At 55.4% G+C, this 19,840-nt stretch overlaps 7 protein-coding genes across 7 annotated transcripts; 3 read left to right on the forward strand and 4 right to left on the reverse strand.

The window, feature by feature from the left end:
• Nucleotides 1-206: 206 nt before the first annotated feature.
• E0L32_003613 (uncharacterized protein) lies at nt 207-1,992 on the reverse strand (the record flags this gene model as incomplete). Its single annotated transcript, XM_031137933.1, has 4 exons — nt 207-1,049; nt 1,108-1,763; nt 1,829-1,880; nt 1,939-1,992. The coding sequence occupies 4 exons, from the start codon at nt 1,990-1,992 to the stop codon at nt 207-209; spliced, it is 1,605 nt and encodes a 534-aa protein (XP_030998383.1).
• A 556-nt stretch (nt 1,993-2,548) lies between these two features.
• On the forward strand, nt 2,549-4,051 carry E0L32_003614 (uncharacterized protein; the record flags this gene model as incomplete). The annotated part of the gene is made up of 4 exons (XM_031137934.1): nt 2,549-2,551; nt 2,614-2,705; nt 2,768-2,882; nt 2,942-4,051. The coding sequence occupies 4 exons, from the start codon at nt 2,549-2,551 to the stop codon at nt 4,049-4,051; spliced, it is 1,320 nt and encodes a 439-aa protein (XP_030998384.1).
• A 623-nt stretch (nt 4,052-4,674) lies between these two features.
• Nucleotides 4,675-5,554, reverse strand: E0L32_003615 (uncharacterized protein; the record flags this gene model as incomplete). Its single annotated transcript, XM_031137935.1, has 2 exons — nt 4,675-5,347; nt 5,460-5,554. 2 exons carry the CDS (start codon nt 5,552-5,554, stop codon nt 4,675-4,677), a joined length of 768 nt encoding a protein of 255 aa, XP_030998385.1.
• Nucleotides 5,555-7,426: 1,872 nt separating this feature from the next.
• E0L32_003616 (uncharacterized protein) lies at nt 7,427-8,125 on the forward strand (the record flags this gene model as incomplete). Its single annotated transcript, XM_031137936.1, has 4 exons — nt 7,427-7,464; nt 7,706-7,762; nt 7,833-7,960; nt 8,025-8,125. The coding sequence occupies 4 exons, from the start codon at nt 7,427-7,429 to the stop codon at nt 8,123-8,125; spliced, it is 324 nt and encodes a 107-aa protein (XP_030998386.1).
• A 1,613-nt stretch (nt 8,126-9,738) lies between these two features.
• E0L32_003617 (uncharacterized protein) lies at nt 9,739-11,186 on the forward strand (the record flags this gene model as incomplete). The annotated part of the gene is made up of 2 exons (XM_031137937.1): nt 9,739-10,443; nt 10,524-11,186. 2 exons carry the CDS (start codon nt 9,739-9,741, stop codon nt 11,184-11,186), a joined length of 1,368 nt encoding a protein of 455 aa, XP_030998387.1.
• Nucleotides 11,187-12,497: 1,311 nt separating this feature from the next.
• On the reverse strand, nt 12,498-14,161 carry E0L32_003618 (uncharacterized protein; the record flags this gene model as incomplete). Its single annotated transcript, XM_031137938.1, has 2 exons — nt 12,498-13,914; nt 13,971-14,161. 2 exons carry the CDS (start codon nt 14,159-14,161, stop codon nt 12,498-12,500), a joined length of 1,608 nt encoding a protein of 535 aa, XP_030998388.1.
• Nucleotides 14,162-17,014: 2,853 nt separating this feature from the next.
• Nucleotides 17,015-17,688, reverse strand: E0L32_003619 (uncharacterized protein; the record flags this gene model as incomplete). Its single annotated transcript, XM_031137939.1, has 3 exons — nt 17,015-17,342; nt 17,420-17,554; nt 17,648-17,688. The coding sequence occupies 3 exons, from the start codon at nt 17,686-17,688 to the stop codon at nt 17,015-17,017; spliced, it is 504 nt and encodes a 167-aa protein (XP_030998389.1).
• Between the last annotated feature and the right edge of the window lie 2,152 nt (nt 17,689-19,840).

Consider the following 19,840-nt stretch of genomic DNA (forward strand, 5'->3'; position numbering starts at 1 on the left):
CCATGATATCGCGTAGTAAGAGCACAGCTCTCGCTGATGCTATCATAAGACTTTGCCATGATCGTCTCTCATTGGGAATCTCACAATGTCTAGTATCTTTTTTTAATTGTACAAGGATCATGGTGCCCCTTCCGCTCAACCACCTCCCTTTTTGCCCCCGCCTCCGACAACATATCGACACTCTTCTCTCCCAACCGTCTCCCGACTTACCTCGTCAGGGCAATGTCGTCTATCCGCAGGATCATCTTGACCGTCTCGGCCGCCAGCTCGATGGCGCTCGTGCTGACCAGCAGCGGCTGCAGCACGTTCTCCTTGGCGATGTTGGAGTTGACGCCGCCCGACTTGATGCTGACGCCGGCGTTCTTCTCGCCCATCTCGTGCCGGTGCCGCAGGTCCGTCACCACCTTGATGGGGTTGAGCCCGGCGTTCTCGGCCAGCGTCGTGGGCACGACCTCGAGCGCGTCGGCAAAGGCCTTCCAGCAGATGGCCTCGGTGCCCGTGAGCTCGCGCGCCTGGCGGTTGAGCTGCGCCGCGATCTCGATCTCGGCGGCGCCGCCTCCCGCGATGAGCGCCTTCTTCTTGACCAGGCAGCGCACGACGCAGAGCGCGTCGTGGAGCGAGCGCTCGGCCTCGTCGAGGATGAGCGAGTTGGCGCCGCGGCAGACGACCGAGACCGTCTTGCCCGTCGACTTTGTGCCCGTCACCTTGACCATGCGGGAGCCCGATGACTGCACCTCCTCGACGAGGTCGGCGCTGCCCAGCTTGTCCTCGGTGAACGAGTCGATGTCGGCGATGGGTTTGCAGCCGGTCGACTTGCAGATGAACTCGACCTCGTCCCGCTCAATGTCCTTGATGACCATGATGTTGAGCTTGTTGAGGAAGTAGAGGGAAAGGTCGTTGATGGCGTCGCGCAGGATCGACTTTTGGATGAGCAGGACGTTGCACTTGGCCTTGGCGATCTTCTTGGCCATGTTCAGCAGGTACAGGCGCTCCTCCTTGACGATCTTGTCCATCTGTCGGTAGTCGTTCACGGAGATGCTGTTCTCCATCTGAAGTGTTTTGTTAGTACAGAATCGCAACAAGCTTAGTCAGGCGCTGGGCACATACATCAGGCTTGGGAGCACTGAGCTGGAACTGGATGAGACCAATCTTCGCCTTCTCCTTCCTCACAGGACCGCCGGCGTTCTTCAGCACTGACTGTGTCAAGACAAGACCGTCGACCAGCTCGCTGTCCTCGATCGTTCCTCCGACCTTCTTTATTATCCTAATGTTCCGCAGGTCCACGTTGTCGGCAGTCTTGACGTTGATTGTCTTGGTGACGGCGTTGACAGCCATGGGCCCGAGCAGGTTCGAGTACTGCGACACGATCTTGGAGGAGAGGGAGGTATTGGCGGCTTGCAGGAGAGCAGCGTTGTCTGATAGAGAGATGGGCTGGGACATGTCGTGCAGGACTTGCACTGCTGCTGCGGCAGCTCTTTGAAAGGACTCGGAGATGACTGAGGGGTGGATGCCCTTGGACAGCAACCGGTCGGCAGCGCCCAGGAGACTGCCGCAGATGACAACCACCGACGTCGTTCCATCACCTGCCTCAACATCCTGTGCGTTCGATAGGTTGACAAGCATCTTGGCTGTGGGGTGCATGACCGACATGCTCTTCAGCATTGTGCTGCCGTCGTTGGTGATAATGGTCTCTCCCTTCCCGCTCCGGATCATCTTGTCCATACCCCGCGGTCCCAGGGACGTCCTGACGGCATCGGCGACGGCTAGAAAAGAGTTAGAACTATTATGTCTCGACCCTCGAGTCGGACCTGGTGGTGGATGCGCGTACCTCTCGCGGCGACGATGTTGGACGACCGGACAGCCATGGGCTTCTCCTTATCCTGGGGGCCTGTTAGTGGGAGCTCTGTAAGCTACTGATTCGAGCTTTGATGGACCTACCCTGAAAGCAGCATTCTGCGGCGCTGCCGCGGCAGCAGGAGCTGTGGTTGCCATCTTGAGCCTCTCGATATCTTTTGCTTACAAACAGCAGGGTGAAGGTGGACAAGACTATCGCAAGCTTCGCGGTGTAGACAAACAGACTGATTATAATTTCGTAGGCCGCCTAAAAGTGACAGTGCCTCCAAAGCTCGTGGGCTATCCACTGAACTCAAAGGTGGGATTTTTTTGGAGAGTCGCTAGAAGAGTTGTTCCTGCGCCGGCCCCTGCTCCAGCCCACAACCGCGCTAGCAACAAATCTGGCTTAGCTGATAACAGCCTCGCAGCTCCGCTGTGGCCCTCAGAAGCACCAGAAGCTCAAGGCAACATGTGGATTACGAGCATCAATCAATCAACCAGCCAGTCCGTCTCCAGCCCGTCCTGACCAAGCACAGCACACCTTCACCGTTCATCTCAACAACCCCCCCAGCTCTGTGACTGTGCCTTTCCCAAGCGAAAGCCCGGGTTCGACGAATACATACGCCAAACATTTTTCTACTCTCACTTTCTCCGGACACTCGAGCGCAGTCCGTTTCCCAGAGTAAAGGGATCTTGAGATCCCAACACCGTCAAGATGGTAAGCTCCAGATTCGCCTCCCACCCAGCCATCATCACATTCTTGCTCACAACATCCAACAGCCTTCCGCCACCGGCCGCGACTGGGAGAAATACCAGAAGAAATTCGCCGATGACGAGATCGAGGAGAAGAAGATTACACCCTTGACAGACGAGTATGTACAGACGCGTTGCTAGACCCTCGGACTTCGAGCGGCAACTGACCTCCAGCTTGCAGGGACATCCAAGTGCTCAAGACCTACGGCGCCGCCCCTTATGGAGCCGCTATCAAGAAGCTAGAACAACAGATCAAGGAGAAACAGCAGAGCGTGGACGAGAAGATCGGCGTCAAGGTACGTGGTTGTCCCTGGTGACTACGGGTTGTGCTCAGAGAGAGCTGACGACGGTACAGGAGTCGGACACGGGACTTGCGCCCCCTCACCTGTGGGATGTGGCCGCCGACCGGCAACGAATGTCAGAAGAGCAACCGCTCCAGGTTGCGCGGTGTACGAAGATTATTGCCGATGAGAAGGACGACTCCAAGAGCAAATATGTCATTAATGTCAAACAAATTGCCAAGTTTGTCGTCCAACTCGGAGAGCGGGTTTCGCCGACGGATATCGAGGAGGGCATGCGGGTCGGCGTCGACCGCAACAAGTACCAGATTCTGCTGCCTCTGCCTCCCAAGATCGACGCGAGCGTCACCATGATGACGGTGGAGGAGAAGCCGGACGTCACGTACGGCGACGTTGGTGGTTGCAAGGAGCAGGTCGAGAAGCTGCGCGAGGTCGTCGAGATGCCCCTCTTGTCGCCAGAGCGCTTCGTGAACCTGGGCATCGACCCTCCCAAGGGCGCCCTGCTCTACGGGCCTCCCGGTACCGGCAAGACGCTCTGCGCCCGTGCCGTCGCCAACAGGACAGACGCCACGTTCATCCGAGTCATCGGCAGTGAGCTGGTACAGAAGTACGTCGGCGAGGGCGCTAGGATGGTGCGCGAGCTGTTCGAGATGGCCCGGACGAAGAAGGCCTGCATCATCTTCTTTGACGAGATCGACGCTATCGGCGGCGCTCGTTTCGACGACGGTGCGGGCGGAGACAACGAAGTGCAGAGGACCATGCTGGAGCTCATCACCCAGCTCGACGGCTTCGACGCCCGCGGCAACATCAAGGTCATGTTCGCCACCAACAGGCCGTCCACACTCGACCCCGCCCTCATGAGGCCCGGCCGTATCGACCGCAAGATCGAGTTCTCGCTGCCGGACCTCGAGGGCCGCGCCAACATCCTGCGCATCCACGCCAAGAGCATGTCGGTGGAGCGCGACATCCGGTGGGAGCTGATCTCGCGCCTCTGCCCCAACGCCACGGGCGCCGAGCTGAGGAGCGTGTGCACGGAGGCGGGCATGTTCGCCATCCGCGCGAGGAGGAAGGTCGCGTCCGAGAAGGACTTCCTGAGCGCCGTCGACAAGGTCATCAAGGCCAACCTCAAGTTCAACTCGACCGCCTCGTACATGCAGTACAACTAGACATGGGTAAGACGGAGGGGATTTGGCGCGGTGTTGATGACGGACACACAAGAATGGATAGATGGGAAGGTCTGCCCTATGTAATTATGTACGAGTACAGCGGCTAGCTACGTTCGGACGCTTTGGTTCGCTTTCTAGACAGCGTCAAAGGGAGCCTTTTATCATTTCCATGTCTCCCGTGGTATTGATCGTAATTCTTTGCTTTGGTATCGTTTTCTCGACATGCAGTGTTCATCAATGATGTACATGATGAATTCTATCTACTTTGCGATGCAGTGCGCTCAGATGCTGCATTAATGATCTGCCCAGCCCATATCTGAGTTCATCGTCATCGTATATCATACATTGAAAAGAAGCCTCCAGCCACACCGGCTGGACAGGCTTCAAGAAGTTGAATATAACACAGGCCATCTTGCCTCTGCTCTGAAAATGCGAATGCGAATGGTAAATAAGAAAAGAAAAAGAAAAAGACACCGCCAAATCAGAAGCAATGCCGTACATGAAAAACAAGGGTATCGTGAATAAAGTCATTTACTGGCCAGGGGTACATCATCATGCCCGAAATAAGGCGAGCCAGCCATCAAGGTCGTATGGCCCACCGCTCACACTGCCAGTAATCTCATTCATGCCTCGACAAATGGCAGGCATCCCAGGCACACCACGTCTCCGTCCCGGCCCCTCTCCACGCAGCACCGGCTGCAGACCATCTGGCGGTGACCGCCGCCGCGGCCACCTGCCCAGCCGGGTTTCTCTCTGTGCTGGTGGTGGTGGTGCTGCTGCTGCTGCGGGGCCTGCTCGTTCTCGTCGGGTGGCGGCGAGTGCGGCGGCGGCGCGTCTTCCATGTGGAAGGATTGCGAGGCCGCCTGCTGCCCGTCGTCGTCGTCGTCGTCCTGCCGATCTGCCGCCTGCCGCCAGCCGAGGCACTTGCGCATGCAGACGTAGCACGTCCGCTGTGCGCAGCCCTCGCAGTCCGCGAAGGAGTCGAGGTCGCTCTTCTTGGTGGGCTTGCGGTGGCAGATGTGGCAGGGCCTCAGGAGGGCCGCCGACGTCGTGCTGCTCCGGGCCACCGGCTGGGGCCTGCTGTTGGCGGTCGTGTGCTGGAGGGCGGTGGCGTCGGGCGTCCTCGAGCGGCGGGCCTGCGGTGGTTGGGGTTGGGGTTGGTACGGGTGCCGCTCATGGTGGTCTTCCACCAGGCGTAGTTTCTTGGGCGTGGGCAGTATTTTCCGCGGTGGCGCGCCTTGCTGGGGCTGGTATGTGTGGTGAGGGTGGTAGAGGGGCGCGTCATCACTTCGTATGCTTGCTAAGTGAGCTGGAGAGTGATATCGGTGTTGATGCCTTTGCAAGATGGGTGATTAGCGGGGGACCAGACGACGCATTTGAGCTTTTGGTGAGGGGGATGTGGTCTTACAAATGAGCCTGCGTGTCCTCGTCCTGGTCGTCTCGTCTCCTCTTCTTAAGGGAGGACGGCACCACAGGGCGCTCCTCTTGGGTGACTGAAGGCATCACCAGCCTGGTCGCGGCTCGACAGTGGCGAGCTGACCCCGGATTGACCAGAAACAATATGTGCAAGGGCTTGTCTCCGCTCGTCTGAGAATGCTTAACAATGAGATGTGTGCAAAAGAAGACAGATTGGCTGCAAAGAACAACAGTAATCGCTTAGGTGACAACGCAAAAGCGGAGGTGAGGCGAGGGGACGAAATAGTCGGGGGTTGGACTGGCTGGGGATTTGGTAGGACCGCTTTCCCGAGAAGCGGATGTGACAACAAAAGCACAGGTCAAGTTGGCGGTTTAGCAGGTAAATTCCATCGAGTCCACCAATCGGCAGGTAAGGTAGTGGTTACAGCCGTTGCTTTTTTAACGGTGTTTTGGGTGACGGTTTAGTGAGGTGTGGGAGTTTCAACGCACTAAGCAGGCTAAAATCGCGGCGCGTCTTTGGGACCTATTTGAGTGTTGTGGCTCACTGAAGGATGACTCCAATCATCATCACCGTGCAAGCCGACATGTAACAAACTGCCCCCAATCCCTCAGCAGAAACAAGGCAATGTCTTTTGTAAACTATTGCAAAGTACCAAGACAGACATTAGACATTGCTCTTTTCAGGTACTTGACTTTTCTCTATTTAGTAAACAATGTTCCCTTGCAAGAGAAGGAGAAAAGTCGATCAGCTTTGAGAACGGCATGGGATACTCCAAGGAGTTGGAACAGGATTTGCAATTGACGGTTGACTAGCAGTCCTTCACGGCGTTTGTGTAATCCAGAACTCCATGGAAACCGGGCCTCGGAGAGTAGAGTGAGCAGATCTTGGGACAGCCCTTTGTTGAGATTTACCAGGTACAGGCAAGTCAGGGTGGGCTGGATAGTGGTTCGTCCCATGATAAGATATACCGACAAGTTCAGCAACATGATGGACTACGGAGTCTCCTACCAGCCCTAGGTCTTGGACAAAAACCGGCGACTCATTCAGAATGACAAGCCTATTCTTATAGCAGTTGCCTTCGAAAACACTGTGCAGTTCAGTAGGGTCCAAATACAAATGGAGACACACGAGTGGTCTCGCACTTCTGAAAAGGAGAGACCTCTACACACCAATGTCTCCAAGCTTACTTATCCAATGTAGCTGAATGTTGACATAGAAAACAGATGTTTGAGCTGTTCTGTTTTCCATAGAAACCAGACTGAGGAGTCAGGCATGGTTGGCCCATTTGACACCCTTGATGTTTCTCAGAGGTGAGGGGGCTGACAGATGCATGGACGTTGTTGGATGTTGGGCAAAAAAAGGCAATATCGAGCATTCTTTGTCGTTTTAAGTGATGTCTACGAATGAGGTTGCCAGCGGAGCACCGACCGTATCTCCTATCGCAACGCCCGACGGCCTACGGAGTAGAGAATCGGACTAAATGGGGGCAGTTGTGCTTCAAAAAGCGAGCCACCGTTGACGGGTTCCTGAGGTCATGAGCCGCGCACGTGCAACGCAAAACATTGCGAGTTGCGAAGCAGGGGAAGGAAGGAGTTTAAGCTTTATCACGTGGGGCCCACTAGCCACAGATATCATTTGCTCTGATTTGCCCCGACACACAGCCCGACTCCACCTCCCAGCGCTAGTGCAGTGAGTTGGTGAGTGAGTGCCCAAGGCACAGAGCCTGCAGGCACGAGTGGCACGCACTGACTGGGCCTGGATTGATTGCCTAAGGTGGCCAAGGCACACCCTCAATCTCGAATTCCACCACCATTCCTCTTTTCTACACCATTCCGTACTCAACGTCCACCCCCTCCCTGTCAACCCTACAATCTCCTCCCAACGACCCCTCCGCCTCCGGCCACCACTCCGAACCAGTTCAGAGCGAGCGAGCAGTTTTCGATACTGATCATCAAGATATGAGTCGAGCCGGCAAACTTGCCCCGGAGGTCAATCGGTAAGAAGCGCCGCCTGATTTTCCCCACCCGGCCTTGCAGGTCCTGCGAATCTGGATATCAATCATACGGCCTGCCCGGCTCTTTTGCATCCCGTTCCGGACATCGCGATATCAGAAAGGGTCAATGCTAACAGTCTTTGTCATGGACAGAGCTTTATTCGTAAAGAATCTAAGGTTGGTCGCGCCCTTTGGATACCTCTTTTCCCACTGGCGACCAGCCTCGCTAACCGTCGTCGTGCAGCTACAACGTAACGCCTGAGGAGCTCTTCGAGCTCTTCGGCAAGTTTGGCCCAATTCGGTAAGCATCACCACTGTCGCGACGAATCCTACCTTGTATCTCGCAGATGACTGACTTGGTTTCTGAACAGCCAAGTGCGACAGGGCATTGCCAACAACACCAAGGGCACTGCGTTCGTCGTCTATGAAGACGTGATGGATGCAAAGCAGGCCTGCGACAAGCTCAACGGCTTCAACTTCCAGAACCGCTACCTCGTCGGTATGTCTCACTCTCATCTTTGTCCATGGCGTAGTTGGGTTGCCTGCTAACACGCTGCGCGTAGTGCTATACCACCAGCCCGAGAAGATGATCAAGTCAAGAGAGGACCTCGAGGCCCGCAAGGAGAATTTAGCGCAGCTGAAGAAACAGCACGGTATCGATTGACGATTAGACGAGCCTATGGGCAGGCAATCTCTACAGTCACGAAAGTCTGTAGGCTCGTCTCCTCCTACCCACTCGCCCAAGTCCCCGGGAGCCCGCGCGGCCCCGGCACCGAAAAAGGGCAAGCCGAAAACTGCTGGGCACACCGTGATCTCGATTCCACACTTTGTGCGCAAGCTCCTCCCGACAGTTCCAGAAGTCGCCTAATTATCGCTACGTACGGACACCTTTTCGCTACGTCGTCATATTAAGCCACGCAGGCTGTACGGGTGTGTCTTGGCTGGCCAGCTCGGCTGCCTCTCCCAACTCACAGATCATCCGCTCGCTTCTACACATTCTCTATGGGGCAGCGTGGCTTTTGTATGATTCATGACGCTGTTATATTCGTTTTGTTGCTGCTATTACTACTATCATCGGGGTTTGTTGGTTTCGGTTCTCTTTTTTTTTTTGGGACGTTCTGAGGAACGGGTATCGGCGTCATTCGCCTGCTCGACTATCAAGTCTGAGACAGGTAGAGGCATGCAGAGCTCTCGGTCGTTTCCGGCCGGTCTCTGCCGTTGAAACATTGGGGTTTGGCCATATCAATAGGGAGAATGCAACCTGAGGAGACAGAGGTATCTGTCTTTGGCCCATTTACATATTCAACATCCACATTGCGTGCTTGTGACTGAACTCGGATCATGTGCACAATCGCTTCTTCTATGCTAGTCCCATGTGATATTGATTCCCAGTTGTTATGATACCGATTCAGTAAGTACAGGTATCCAAAGAATGGACGTCAGAGAATATTCCGATGCAGTATTCTAAGAACGGATTCGGACGGTCATCGCACTGCTCTCATTAGGCATAAACCGTTCGTCTACTCGGTGGCTGTAGTAAATAAGCACTTCAGGCCCATCGTATCTCGGTAGGTAGGTATTTGATGACCAATTTCAGTCTTCGAGAATTACTTTGGTAGGTCAGCGCCTCGCCTCGTGGGATTTGCATTGGCTCCAAGGCTCCAGGCTAGCTTCAGCCCGCCCCTGTACGGAGAAAAGTGCCCTGAAAATGCAACCCCTGCCGGTACGCATCTTGCGCTGCGGGGCTCGGCTGCGGCAGGCACCTGCCCCTAAGCCCCTAATCTACAGGGCGCATAGGCGGCTTGGCTGCCAAATGATGAGACGCCTGGGCGCCCATAGGTCCGTTCTCGTCTAGCCCCATGACTAAAAAGAACATGCCTATGACCACTGCAATCCGACTGGCTGGGGGGGGGCGGTGAAATGTAGGTGTAACTCGCTCGCGACGCCGTTGACGACTATTACTTCACCCACGGACTCGGGTCAACCAGATCTACTTCGTCCTCGACTGTTTCTGTCCTATCCATGGATCCTCTTCGACTCTCAATACCGCGTTGAGCTACTTTCTTGACCTTTTTCTTTCTTTGACCACTTTGCACCCACGGTTCCTTAATCATCTCTGCAATCTTCAGTCCCCATGACTTGGATACTGCCCGCCTAACTCTCACTACACTGCCCTGCTCCGATACTTGGACACGGAGCTCGACGAAAGCGATCGACAGCTTTGCTCCCCTTCGCCTGCGATACGCTGCTCCGGGAGAGAACAAGTCCACCAGCCTCATGGCTGCTCCTGCGGCCTTCCTTCCTGCTCTCGCAGCTAGGTTACCCCAGGATGCCCCCTTCATCACGCCCACAGGTGCTGCTGCACCAGCGGCAGAGGTAGCCACCGTCGGCATCATGACCGTCCCCAATGACGACTCGATCCCCTCCGAGACCGTAGACGCCGTCATCGTCACCCTGACGCCGAGCCCGACACCGCCAGATCAGCAGCAGCAGCAGCAGCCTCCCACGCCCCCGGAGAAGTCCGTCTTCCACGCAGAGAGGCCGTCCCCCTCAGCCCCGGCCCCGGCGTCGTCGACAGCCACCGCCGGGTCGCCGTACAAGAAGGACAAGCCCGCCGACTGCGAGCTCCTTGGCCCCTTCGCGCTGCTCGTCCAGCTCGCGCTCGGCGGCCTCGCGCTGCTGTCGCTCGTCTACAAGCGCTGGCGGGAGCGGCCCCAGCGGCCCGTCAAGATCTGGTTCTTCGACGTGTCGAAGCAGGTGTTTGGCTCCGTGCTCGTGCACATCTCCAACGTCTTCATGTCCATGCTGACCTCGGGCCGCTTCTCGGTCCTGGAGCCCGGGACGGCGGCGGCGGGCGGCGTGGGCGGCGGCGTGGCGGCGCGGCTGGCGCGCAGCTGGGCGCCCGAGCTGTTGCGCCGCGCGGCCGAGGACGAGTACACGCCGAACCCGTGCTCGTTTTACCTGCTGAACCTGGGCATTGATGTGAGTTTGCCTTTTGTTTCTCTCGTTAATATTACAGCCCTGGCCTTGACTAGATAACTAACGTCCAACCTACTACGCAGACCACCCTCGGCATCCCCATCCTCATCGTCCTCCTCCGCATCACCACCGCCCTCGTCTCCTACACGCCCCTCGGCCAGCCGCCCGAGTCGATCCGCTCGGGCTACTACGGTCGCCCGCCCAACGCGTGGTGGTGGCTCAAGCAGAGCGTCATCTACTTCTGCGGCCTCTTCGGCATGAAGCTCTGCGTCCTCGTCATCTTCCTCCTGCTGCCCTGGATCTCGCGCGTCGGCGACTGGGCCCTCGGCTGGACCGAGGGCAACGAGCAGCTGCAGATCGTCTTCGTCATGATGATCTTCCCCCTCGTCATGAACGCCGCGCAGTACTACATCATCGACAGCTTCATCAAGCAGCGGGAGGCCAAGGACGAGCACGGGGAAGGGGGCAACGAGATTGGCGGTCCGCGGTACGACCACGTGCCCGGCCAGGACGACGACGACGTCGGGGAAGAGGAGGAGCTTGAGGACGAGGACCGCGAGGGACACCGCGTCCAGCAGAAGCAGGGCGGCTCCAGGACGACGACGACGACGGCGCGCAAGGACAGCCGCGAGTACGACCCCGATGTCGACGGCGACGGGCAGACGGTGTTTGGCAGCAGCTCGAGCAAGGGCGGCGAGCCCCGAAGCGGCAAGCTCGTGCCCGAGGAGCTGTATCCTCACGAGTGATCGTTCGACCTTCTGGAGGTTCTTTTTTGGTCGTTTTGTCTATCCTGTCATCGTTCTAGCGTTGCCTTTTTTTTTATCTCTCCTGCAAAGACCCCCGTCATGTACCATCATCTGCTAGCAGCCTTGCATACCTCTCTCTGCTACGAGAAGAGGATCTTTTCTTCCCACGCGCGCCTCTGGTTTCTTCTCTCTCTCTATCTCTCTCCTTCACACACACACACCCATACAACCTCCACATATACATATATACGCACCAGACCAGCATGTGTTTTAATTCCTGGGAAATATAAGCGTTGCATAGAAGTCTTAAAATCATTTTAATGTTTTCCTATTCTTTGATCATGATTTGCACACTGTGACTTCATCCTCTTGAAAATGTCAGAGTGCTTTGCTTGATGTCTTCAGCGTACGGGATGAAATGATATATGTCCACACAGTTATACATGAAGGTAAAGGGGCTCCCGGGCCTCATCCGAACATCACAGAAAGGTATCTATGGCATTACCCAAGTACTGAAGAGAAGGTGTTTGCTTGGGGGGGAAAGGAAGTTTCACTGCTGGAACAGAATGCTCGTATGTAGTAGTATCATAAAATATAGTACACCTGATGCTCTCTATGCACTCTGCAGAGCATCATGTTGCTCCTTCAAATCGCCCTGGAGCGAATCTGACTATTTCCCCTCGCTACTAGCCGCAGAAACCTGCCTGCCTGCCTGCCTGCCACTCAAGCATTTGCTTGAGGCCTCTCGTACCTCCCAATATAGACAACACTCGAGAGAAGCCAACCCGGATCGATACCCGGGAATATCCAAAGTGCGACTCAAGATGTCGCTAGCCAGTAGCTCTCGCAATATGTATATATACACGTCTTCCCGCCCACCCTCTTCTTCTTCTTCAGGAAGATGTGGCGTCTCCAAGCCCATGACGTCCCAAGATGCGGGCGGCATACGTCTCTCTAGACGAAAGGACAAATGCACCTTCAACTTGTGGGCAAAATTGAATCAGGACCATCGAGACCCAATCCGCCAGACATTTGGAAAAGAAAACCATGATGCACAAAAGACAGGCCACGAAATAGTCGCCAGAATTATATGCAGAAAAGAAAAAAAGACAAAAGCTGTGGGAAGGAGGGAAAATGAGCCCCCCAAAGTCCAAGACAGCATCGAAATGGCCGCGGCAATGTCGCCAGATACAAGTCCCAGACTCCGGTTATAAAAAAAAAAAAAGACAAAACAAAAATATCAACCATCTATATATAGACGTAACGCCCGAAGAGGTCTAGTGGTGACAGGTCGTAAGAAGGAGACCCCAATTACAGGCCACTCCAGTTCTCGTGCGGGCGAGAGTTATTACTCGCTGAAGGGGGCTGGTACGCTTTGAAGCCAGGGTAGGCAGAGCCGCCGCCGCCGGCACCGCCTGTGTGCTGCTGCTGCTGCTGCTGCTGCGGGCTGGCATGCCGTGGCTGGTCAAAGCTGTTGTTGTTATCGGACGTCGACGGTCGGCTGTAGCCCGAGTTGAAGTCGAAACCGCCGCTGTTCTGCAGAGCTGTCGGCGATACAGGCGCCGGTGAGAACTGGCGCTGGGGAGGCCCCCGCGCCAGAGGGCGAGTCGAGTCAGACGAGTACTGCCTCTGGGGCTGAGGGGGTCCGTAAGGAGGGGCCGGGCTGCGGTTGTAACCGCCCCTGTAGCCTTGGTCTCCCTGCGGTGCTGGTGACCGCCTTGGGCCCTTGTCGGCGTATGCGCCACCCATAACATCAGGGAGGCGCGGTTCGCGTTGGATGGAATCAGACCCAAAGCCGGGCATGGCTCCTGGAGGTCCGCTGCCGTTGCGCCTATAGTCGTCGTAGCTTCCTTGTCGTCCCGGACCCGGGGATGAGCGAGGCCCTGGATAGCCCTGGCCCATGGGAGGCGGAGTTCCGTAGCGTCCGTTTCCGCCATACTCTCTTGGCGATCGTTGGTTAGGGCCCATAGCGGCTCCCGCCATAGCTCCTCCTGCCATGCCAGCTGCCGCCATCCCATAACCTTGATTCATGCCGCCGGGGTGCCCTTGGTCCATGCTCAGATTTGAAGTTGATTGACCGTAACCATCACTTGCGCCGTAACCAGGGCCCTGTCTGGCATACGGGTCGGCACCAGCGCCGCCTGCGAGATAAGCGTTCGACCCTTGACGACTGCCAGGGTGGCCATAAGGATCCTGTGCAAGAGGGCTGACGGGGCTGACTGGACCAGGAGTGGTGGCGGTACCAGTCATCAAAGGGACATTCTGGCCAGGCTGAAGGCCATTGGCGGCGGGCTTGTTCAGCTGCTCCAACTCTACCGCTTCCTGCTCAACTTCGATCTTCTTGTTTCCGGAACCTTCCCAGCTCGGCATTTCGGGAAGGGCATCCTCTCCCCCCTTCTTGCTCATGTCGAATTCAGCATACTGCGGGGCCTCGTTATGAGCATTATGGACACTCTTAGCTCCCATACCCCCCACCGCAGCTCCAGCCATGGGCGCAGTCATAGGCGCTTCCATCCGGTAGCCTTGATGGGGCGGGATGTAGGGTTCATCGAGGTACTTGTGCTTCTTTTGGGGTGCATCACAGCATCCGCAGCAGTTCCCGCAGCACTTGAGGCAATAGAAGCACTCGCAGCAGCACGATACGCCGCAGCAGAGGCATCGAGCGCAGCACCAGACGATCGAGAAAATGAACAGTCCGCCGATGACAATAATCGCAATAACCGGCCACCTAGTTCATAGTGTCAGCGTGTGAATATCCATGACCATTTGTGGACATTGACATACTTGCAGAAGTCGGCCTTCATGCAGTTATCCCAGCTTGAGAAAGCGGTCTTGACGTCCGTGATTTTGCCCTTCGTGTCGGTGATGAGATCCCTCGGTTGTACCTCTGGCACAACGGGACGCATCGCCGCAGCAAGGAGATCCAATGCGCTCGCGGACAAGCTCCGCCGCATGGCGACGTCTATGGAAGGCATCCTGGGTGGAGGATACGGCGTATTTAAGTCGTAGTAGGGTAGGTGTATGTAGTATGGTTCGACGCGGCGACCACAAGACTAGGCGAACCGCTTACACGGCGCGAGCCAGCAAACCAGGTAACTTGCGGAATTGAACAGATCACTGCAGACACATCCTAGAGCCTTGAGATGCCGGGTATGTGTGATCGCCTCGAGAAGATCGTCGTCGTAGAATCAGGCTAAAGCAGCAGTTCTGATGTTCGGAAATGGGCGGGACAGAAGGTCGGCCTGGCGTTACCGAAGACGTGGTTGGTGATCAAGTCGTTGAAGGTAGGAGAGCGAATGATTGACGGTGAAAATATGTTGGCGCACTCGAAGCAAGAAAAGATGCGCTCAAGGACGAAGGAAGGAAAGCAAGCAGAGCCGCGATCAGGCCAGCGCAATTGAGGAAATCAAGGGATCGTGGCCCAGGGAAGGCTGGAACAGGAGGATCCTGGTAGGTAGCTGCAGGTGCTTTGCGGAGGGCCGAGAGGCTATCGTTCTCAGGGACGCACACCACACCAGGAGTTGGAGCTAACAAATCGGAGGATCCCTACCGCTACCGCACTACCGCACAGTGGGCGGAGAGTCGAGGGAAATGGGTGCGTCGCCTAGCGCTTTGGTTCGTCTCGAAATGTTGGAGGGGTTGAAACCTCGAACTGGGCTGTGCAAGACGCCACAGTGTGCTCAGCACCAACAGAAAAAGGTCGCCCAGAACAAAATGTCGTTGCCTTGGCCTGGTGTAAGCACGAGTCCACAGCCGGCTCCTCTCTGTACGAGATCTACAGTCTTGCCACAGCCGAATGGGGTCTGAATATGGCCAACGTGACCTCGTCTTGCTCGGATACGGACAGTTGGTGTGACTGCGAGTTCTCTAGCCCGTTGTCTCTGCTCGATCAGGGCGAGTCGTCTCGAGTGCGGCCAAGGACAATATGGCGAGGGAAGTGAATGACAATAGGCTTCTTCTTACTGCCCCCGTCTTGCGTCGTGAGAAAGAAAACCACAGGCTGCCCAGCGTAGAGTAAGATATATAAAAAGGAATGACAAGCACGTAAGAAAAAGACGTGCGTTTGGGGGCTGGCAACCTGGGAGAGGAAGGGGAAGGAGTGAGAGAGGTCCCAAGTTTAAAGCATAGAGCGATTTTACAATGAGCGATGAGGGAAGAAGCAAATCCTCGTCTGCAAGGAGGGGAGCCTTGGCTGCTCCATCAGTGTTCCATGCTCTTTGCCTATCCCCGACATGGAATAATTTAGGTATTTTTTGCTCTCTCTACTTGTGCTCTCTCCTGCGCCGTGCCTGACTACTTACATTACTTTTGCCAGCCTGCTCCATATTGTATGCAGGCACCGACGATCCTAGGATGGGATTTGGGAGATCCTGCATGCCGCATGCTTGCAGCGGGCTGGGGGCGTGTAAGCGAGAGTGGTTCCAGCACTGGCTCGTCAGTCAGCACCACCTGCACCAGTGCCCTCCCATTTTGCGCAAAAACCCCCTTCTACAAGTACGAGTCTACCTAGCGCGCGAACAGCACCTGAATATGCCCTTCAGGATGCCTCATGCACGTACGTACTTGCACATATAGAAGAGGCCGGGTCCCCATTCCGAATTGCGATCGCGCATCTGTATTTCCTGTTTGCGTCAGCCGGTAGGAGGGGTGGGCAGAGATGTCAAATGAGATCCGCAGACCGACACGCTGGGCGCAGGGGTTCACGCAGCTGGAAGTGCGGTTTAGGGGCCGGTTTCAAGACGATCAGTCCCCTATCAGGGCTTATCAGGGCCCTCCAGCTCAAGTCCAACGTCCGGGCTGGCCACTAGCACCCGATCTTCAGGGGCACTACCCTGCCAGACAACTCCACTGTAAAAAGTCTTTCCCTGGCCCTCTTACACTCACCTGTAGATATCGACGTCATGCCCAGCGTCAGTGAAACATCCTCGCAGGCTGGATATTACTCTGTATGCGTGCGTGTGAGTGCCTGCAATGTGCAAAACGTCAAAGCGATGCATCAAGGGCCAAATTGGCCCCGGGAGCACACTGTCCTTCCGGGGTAAAACGGGCTCCAAACGGTCAAGTTGGTTTTGGCGTTTTTGGCGTATGTGTCTAAGATGGAGAGCGCATTTTACGCCCATTCAGGTGCTTTTAGGCTGGGGAAGAGTGGAGAGAGCATCCACTGCCGGCCACCCTCCGGCACATGCCAAGCCTTACGCCTTTTCACACGTGAGAGAGTGAGTGACCCTTTGGTGGCATCGCAAAGATGGCAGCCAGCTGAATCAGTTGTTTGACACCCACGTGCAGGTCACAGCCACCATCCTATCCTGACCACATCTATCTTGCCACGATTGCCGTGCAATCCGACACGGCAGAATCGCGATTCATCCGTTCTTCTGTTGCTCTTATCTGGGAATCACGAGATTGATCATGGTGATGGTCCACGCCTTTCCCTCCAAGAAGAAAGGGATGCATGATCCCACGATCCCTCGATCCGAATTCAAGTCCTTGCAAAGGAATGCAACAATAAGGACAAATAGTTGCAATCATAGTGTAGTATATGACGGCATGTACATCAAAATGCGGTACTCAATGATAGATGAAAACCTGGCACTTCAGAATACAGCAGTCCTGTTCTGAATATCTAATGCAATTAGGAAATCTCTTAATTGATAATTACAAGCCGACCCTTTCCGCAACGCCAAAGCTGTTGTTGGTAAAACCCAGTGTCGTCCTAAAAGCAAACCAGGAAACCTTCATGAGATCCTCTCTCATGCGTCTCTAGCACTTCCAACCGCGTCTCGCTTGGCCATACACCTTTCCTTCTTCAAGACCGTGTCTTCCCTCCTCTACTTCCTGATCTCGGGCGAAGTTCCAGGAGGGGGTCCAGGAGGCGGCGAGTAGACATCCTCGCCGCCGCGCGGGTAGTACGTGTTGCCAGGCTGCTGCAGCGGGATGTTAGTCTGCTGCTGGCCATAGTAACCCTGGTTCTGGTCGTAGCCCTGGTTGTAGCCTTGGTTGTAGCCGCCCTGGTTGTAGTATCCGCCGCCGTTCGCATCGTACTGTCCGGCGTTCTGGCTGTACTGGGGAGGAGGGTAGGCAGGCTTGCCGCCCATCCAGCCGGTACCGTACATAGGCTGCAGACCCTTTCTCCTGCGGCGGCGCGCGCTCAGACATCTGCAAAATATATGTTAGCGACTAATTCGGGCGGGCGCGCGATATTCCTTTTTCTTGTCGTGGGGACGGCGACTTACCCAAGCATCACCATGACAATGATGAAGACGACGATGACAACGCCGGCAAAGACCCAGCGACCCCAGCTGTACCACCGAGAATTCGGGTAGCAGTAACCGCCGCTGACGTAGTAGCCGCTAGGGCAGCTACCGAAGCTATTGACAAGTCAGTATGATGGCGGCGCGTCATGGTGCAGACCGATGCTGGAAGCTATGGGGTTGAAAAGACTAGGTAGACAAATGACTTACTATCGCGCAACAAGCGTTGCGATGTTGGAAGCAGGTGCCATATTATTGAGATATCGACAAAATCGATGATTTGATGGATTGGAATGGAAGATGTGAACAAAAGTGTTCGATAGGTAAAGCCAAAAGGCGTCCTCTCCGGCTTTGTATGCGGGGAGGTCGTAAGGTTTGTCTGGTGACAAGCGTTGGGTAGCTCGGAAGTGGTTTCAGGTTAGCCCGGGCAGCGGTGACGTCGTCGAGGCGACCCTTGAAATGCGCCGGGTGGGTGGAGGTGGCTTAAAAAAAACGGTAGGAGTTGAAATCGCACAATCAAACGCGCCCGACCACTGGGATTGCAGGACGGACAGAAAGAATGCGGAAGAAATGCGCCTGAATCGACGAGGAGGGACAACGCCTTATTAATAAATGGAAAGAAAAGAACCTTCTGCGCGGTGGGGGATGGACCTGTCTTCCAGCAGGATATCATCAGTGGAAATGCAAATCAAAGAAGAGAGCCAAGCCGGACTAGGCGTGTCCTGGTAACCGGTGGCTGAGTCTTGGTTGGCCATATCCGCTCTAGTTGGCAACGCTACTGGGGCATTGCCTGCCTTGGCGCCAGCGCCCTCTGGCAGCTTAATTGCGGAAAGGGTGCCGTTTTGCCTCGCTTGGTCCGTGTCAACGTGTCGAGGTCCCTCACCTCATTCATAAGGTAGATCACGAGAGTCAGGGAACACTCTAGAGTCTACTGAAGTGACACCTTCGATGCCGATACATTTTGATTCGCATGCCACTTCTTTCTGGCCTCCGAGTTGCTAACCCAGCTCGCGGATCCCATCCTTGCCGTAGGCCTTTTGTAGGAACCTGACTGCCCTAGGATCGTGGTTCAGCCTTCAAGCTAAGCCCTATAGAGCGGGCTGTTCCATCCTTATGGGCAGCATTTTCAGTGGCTTTGTAGCTGGGACAGCGGTGTTGGCTGCCTCCGAGGGGTTTCCAATTGTTCCAAGGTTCTCCAAGTCCGAGCCCGGGCGCTTGCGCGTTCCTATCAGGCGGTCAGCATTCAATTAAACCCAAAGCATCCCACACATAGGCAGTCCTGCAAGACGCAGACTACTATTAGCACTCGAATGAGCACAACCCCGCTCAAGGACCCTGAGCCTGGGAGCTTCGAATCCTCATCAAACCTGGGGCACAAGCTGAATCCTCCCCCCACTGTGGACTTAAACCAGTGCACTTCTTGCTCCGCCTTCAACAAGACTTTACTTACTCTGGCAATTACAAGTCTTCGGCGCCACCGTTTGCTTACCTGATTATCCATGGGGTTCCTAGTATCTTACCTCACCCATGGGCAATACGCAATTGTGCGTTTACCCAGAATCGTATAATAGCGCGTCTACTAGCGAAAGGCTGAGTTACGACTCGGCAGTTCCATGTTCGAATCGAAGTTGTAGGCCGATCTACCTTTGATCACTTGATGTCGTCTTTCGATTTGCCGAATCAACAGCGCGTTTTCTTTTTTTGAGACTGGCGAGGGCAGTGTAACTACCTAGGCAGTTGACTGAGGCTTACGAAACCAACGCAGTGGTATGCTGTAGCTTTACAATTCCATAAGTGGACTCGGTTTTCCATCTCGAGGGTTCAGAGCAACTCCGAACAACCATAGTTGCAAATTCCACTGCAACCCCCAATAGTGCATGACATTCTCAGATATGATTCCGTCGCCCTTCTCGTGGCGCATCTTCCAACACTGGTTGACCAAGACCTGTCCGTCCCCCCTTCCTGCTCTCGCGGCCGATATTACCCTTCTACATGTACGGACACGTCAATAAGAGACATGCCTGCATACATGGGCGTCACAACGGCGGGCCGTCTTGCACCACCCAATGGGTTTGCCCCCCCTTCCCCCGTCCCTCCCGTTGAGTAAAACAAAAGCCAAAAAGCTCCTTTGCTATTGCCCTGTACTCGCTTGCTTGCTTGTTTACTTTGAGGTAGGTACTTTTTCCTTTTCAGGGTTTGAGATTCTCTGACAACACACACACACCCCTTCACAAAGGGATACAGAACCGGCAAGCCGGCTCTCTGGGCCAATCAAGCCCACCGTGGCATATGCAAGATTCGCGCTGTCTTTGCTGGCCTGCAGCGTGCATCTTTCGATGAGCTTTTTTGCCAACGCATCAAAGTGGTCCGTGTGCAGCTGTCCCGGACACACCTTTATGTACT

The sequence above is a fragment of the Thyridium curvatum genome (assembly GCF_004353045.1).
Source record: "Thyridium curvatum strain D216 chromosome Unknown NODE_16_length_530760_cov_82.129700, whole genome shotgun sequence".
Classification (NCBI taxonomy): domain Eukaryota; kingdom Fungi; phylum Ascomycota; class Sordariomycetes; order Thyridiales; family Thyridiaceae; genus Thyridium; species Thyridium curvatum.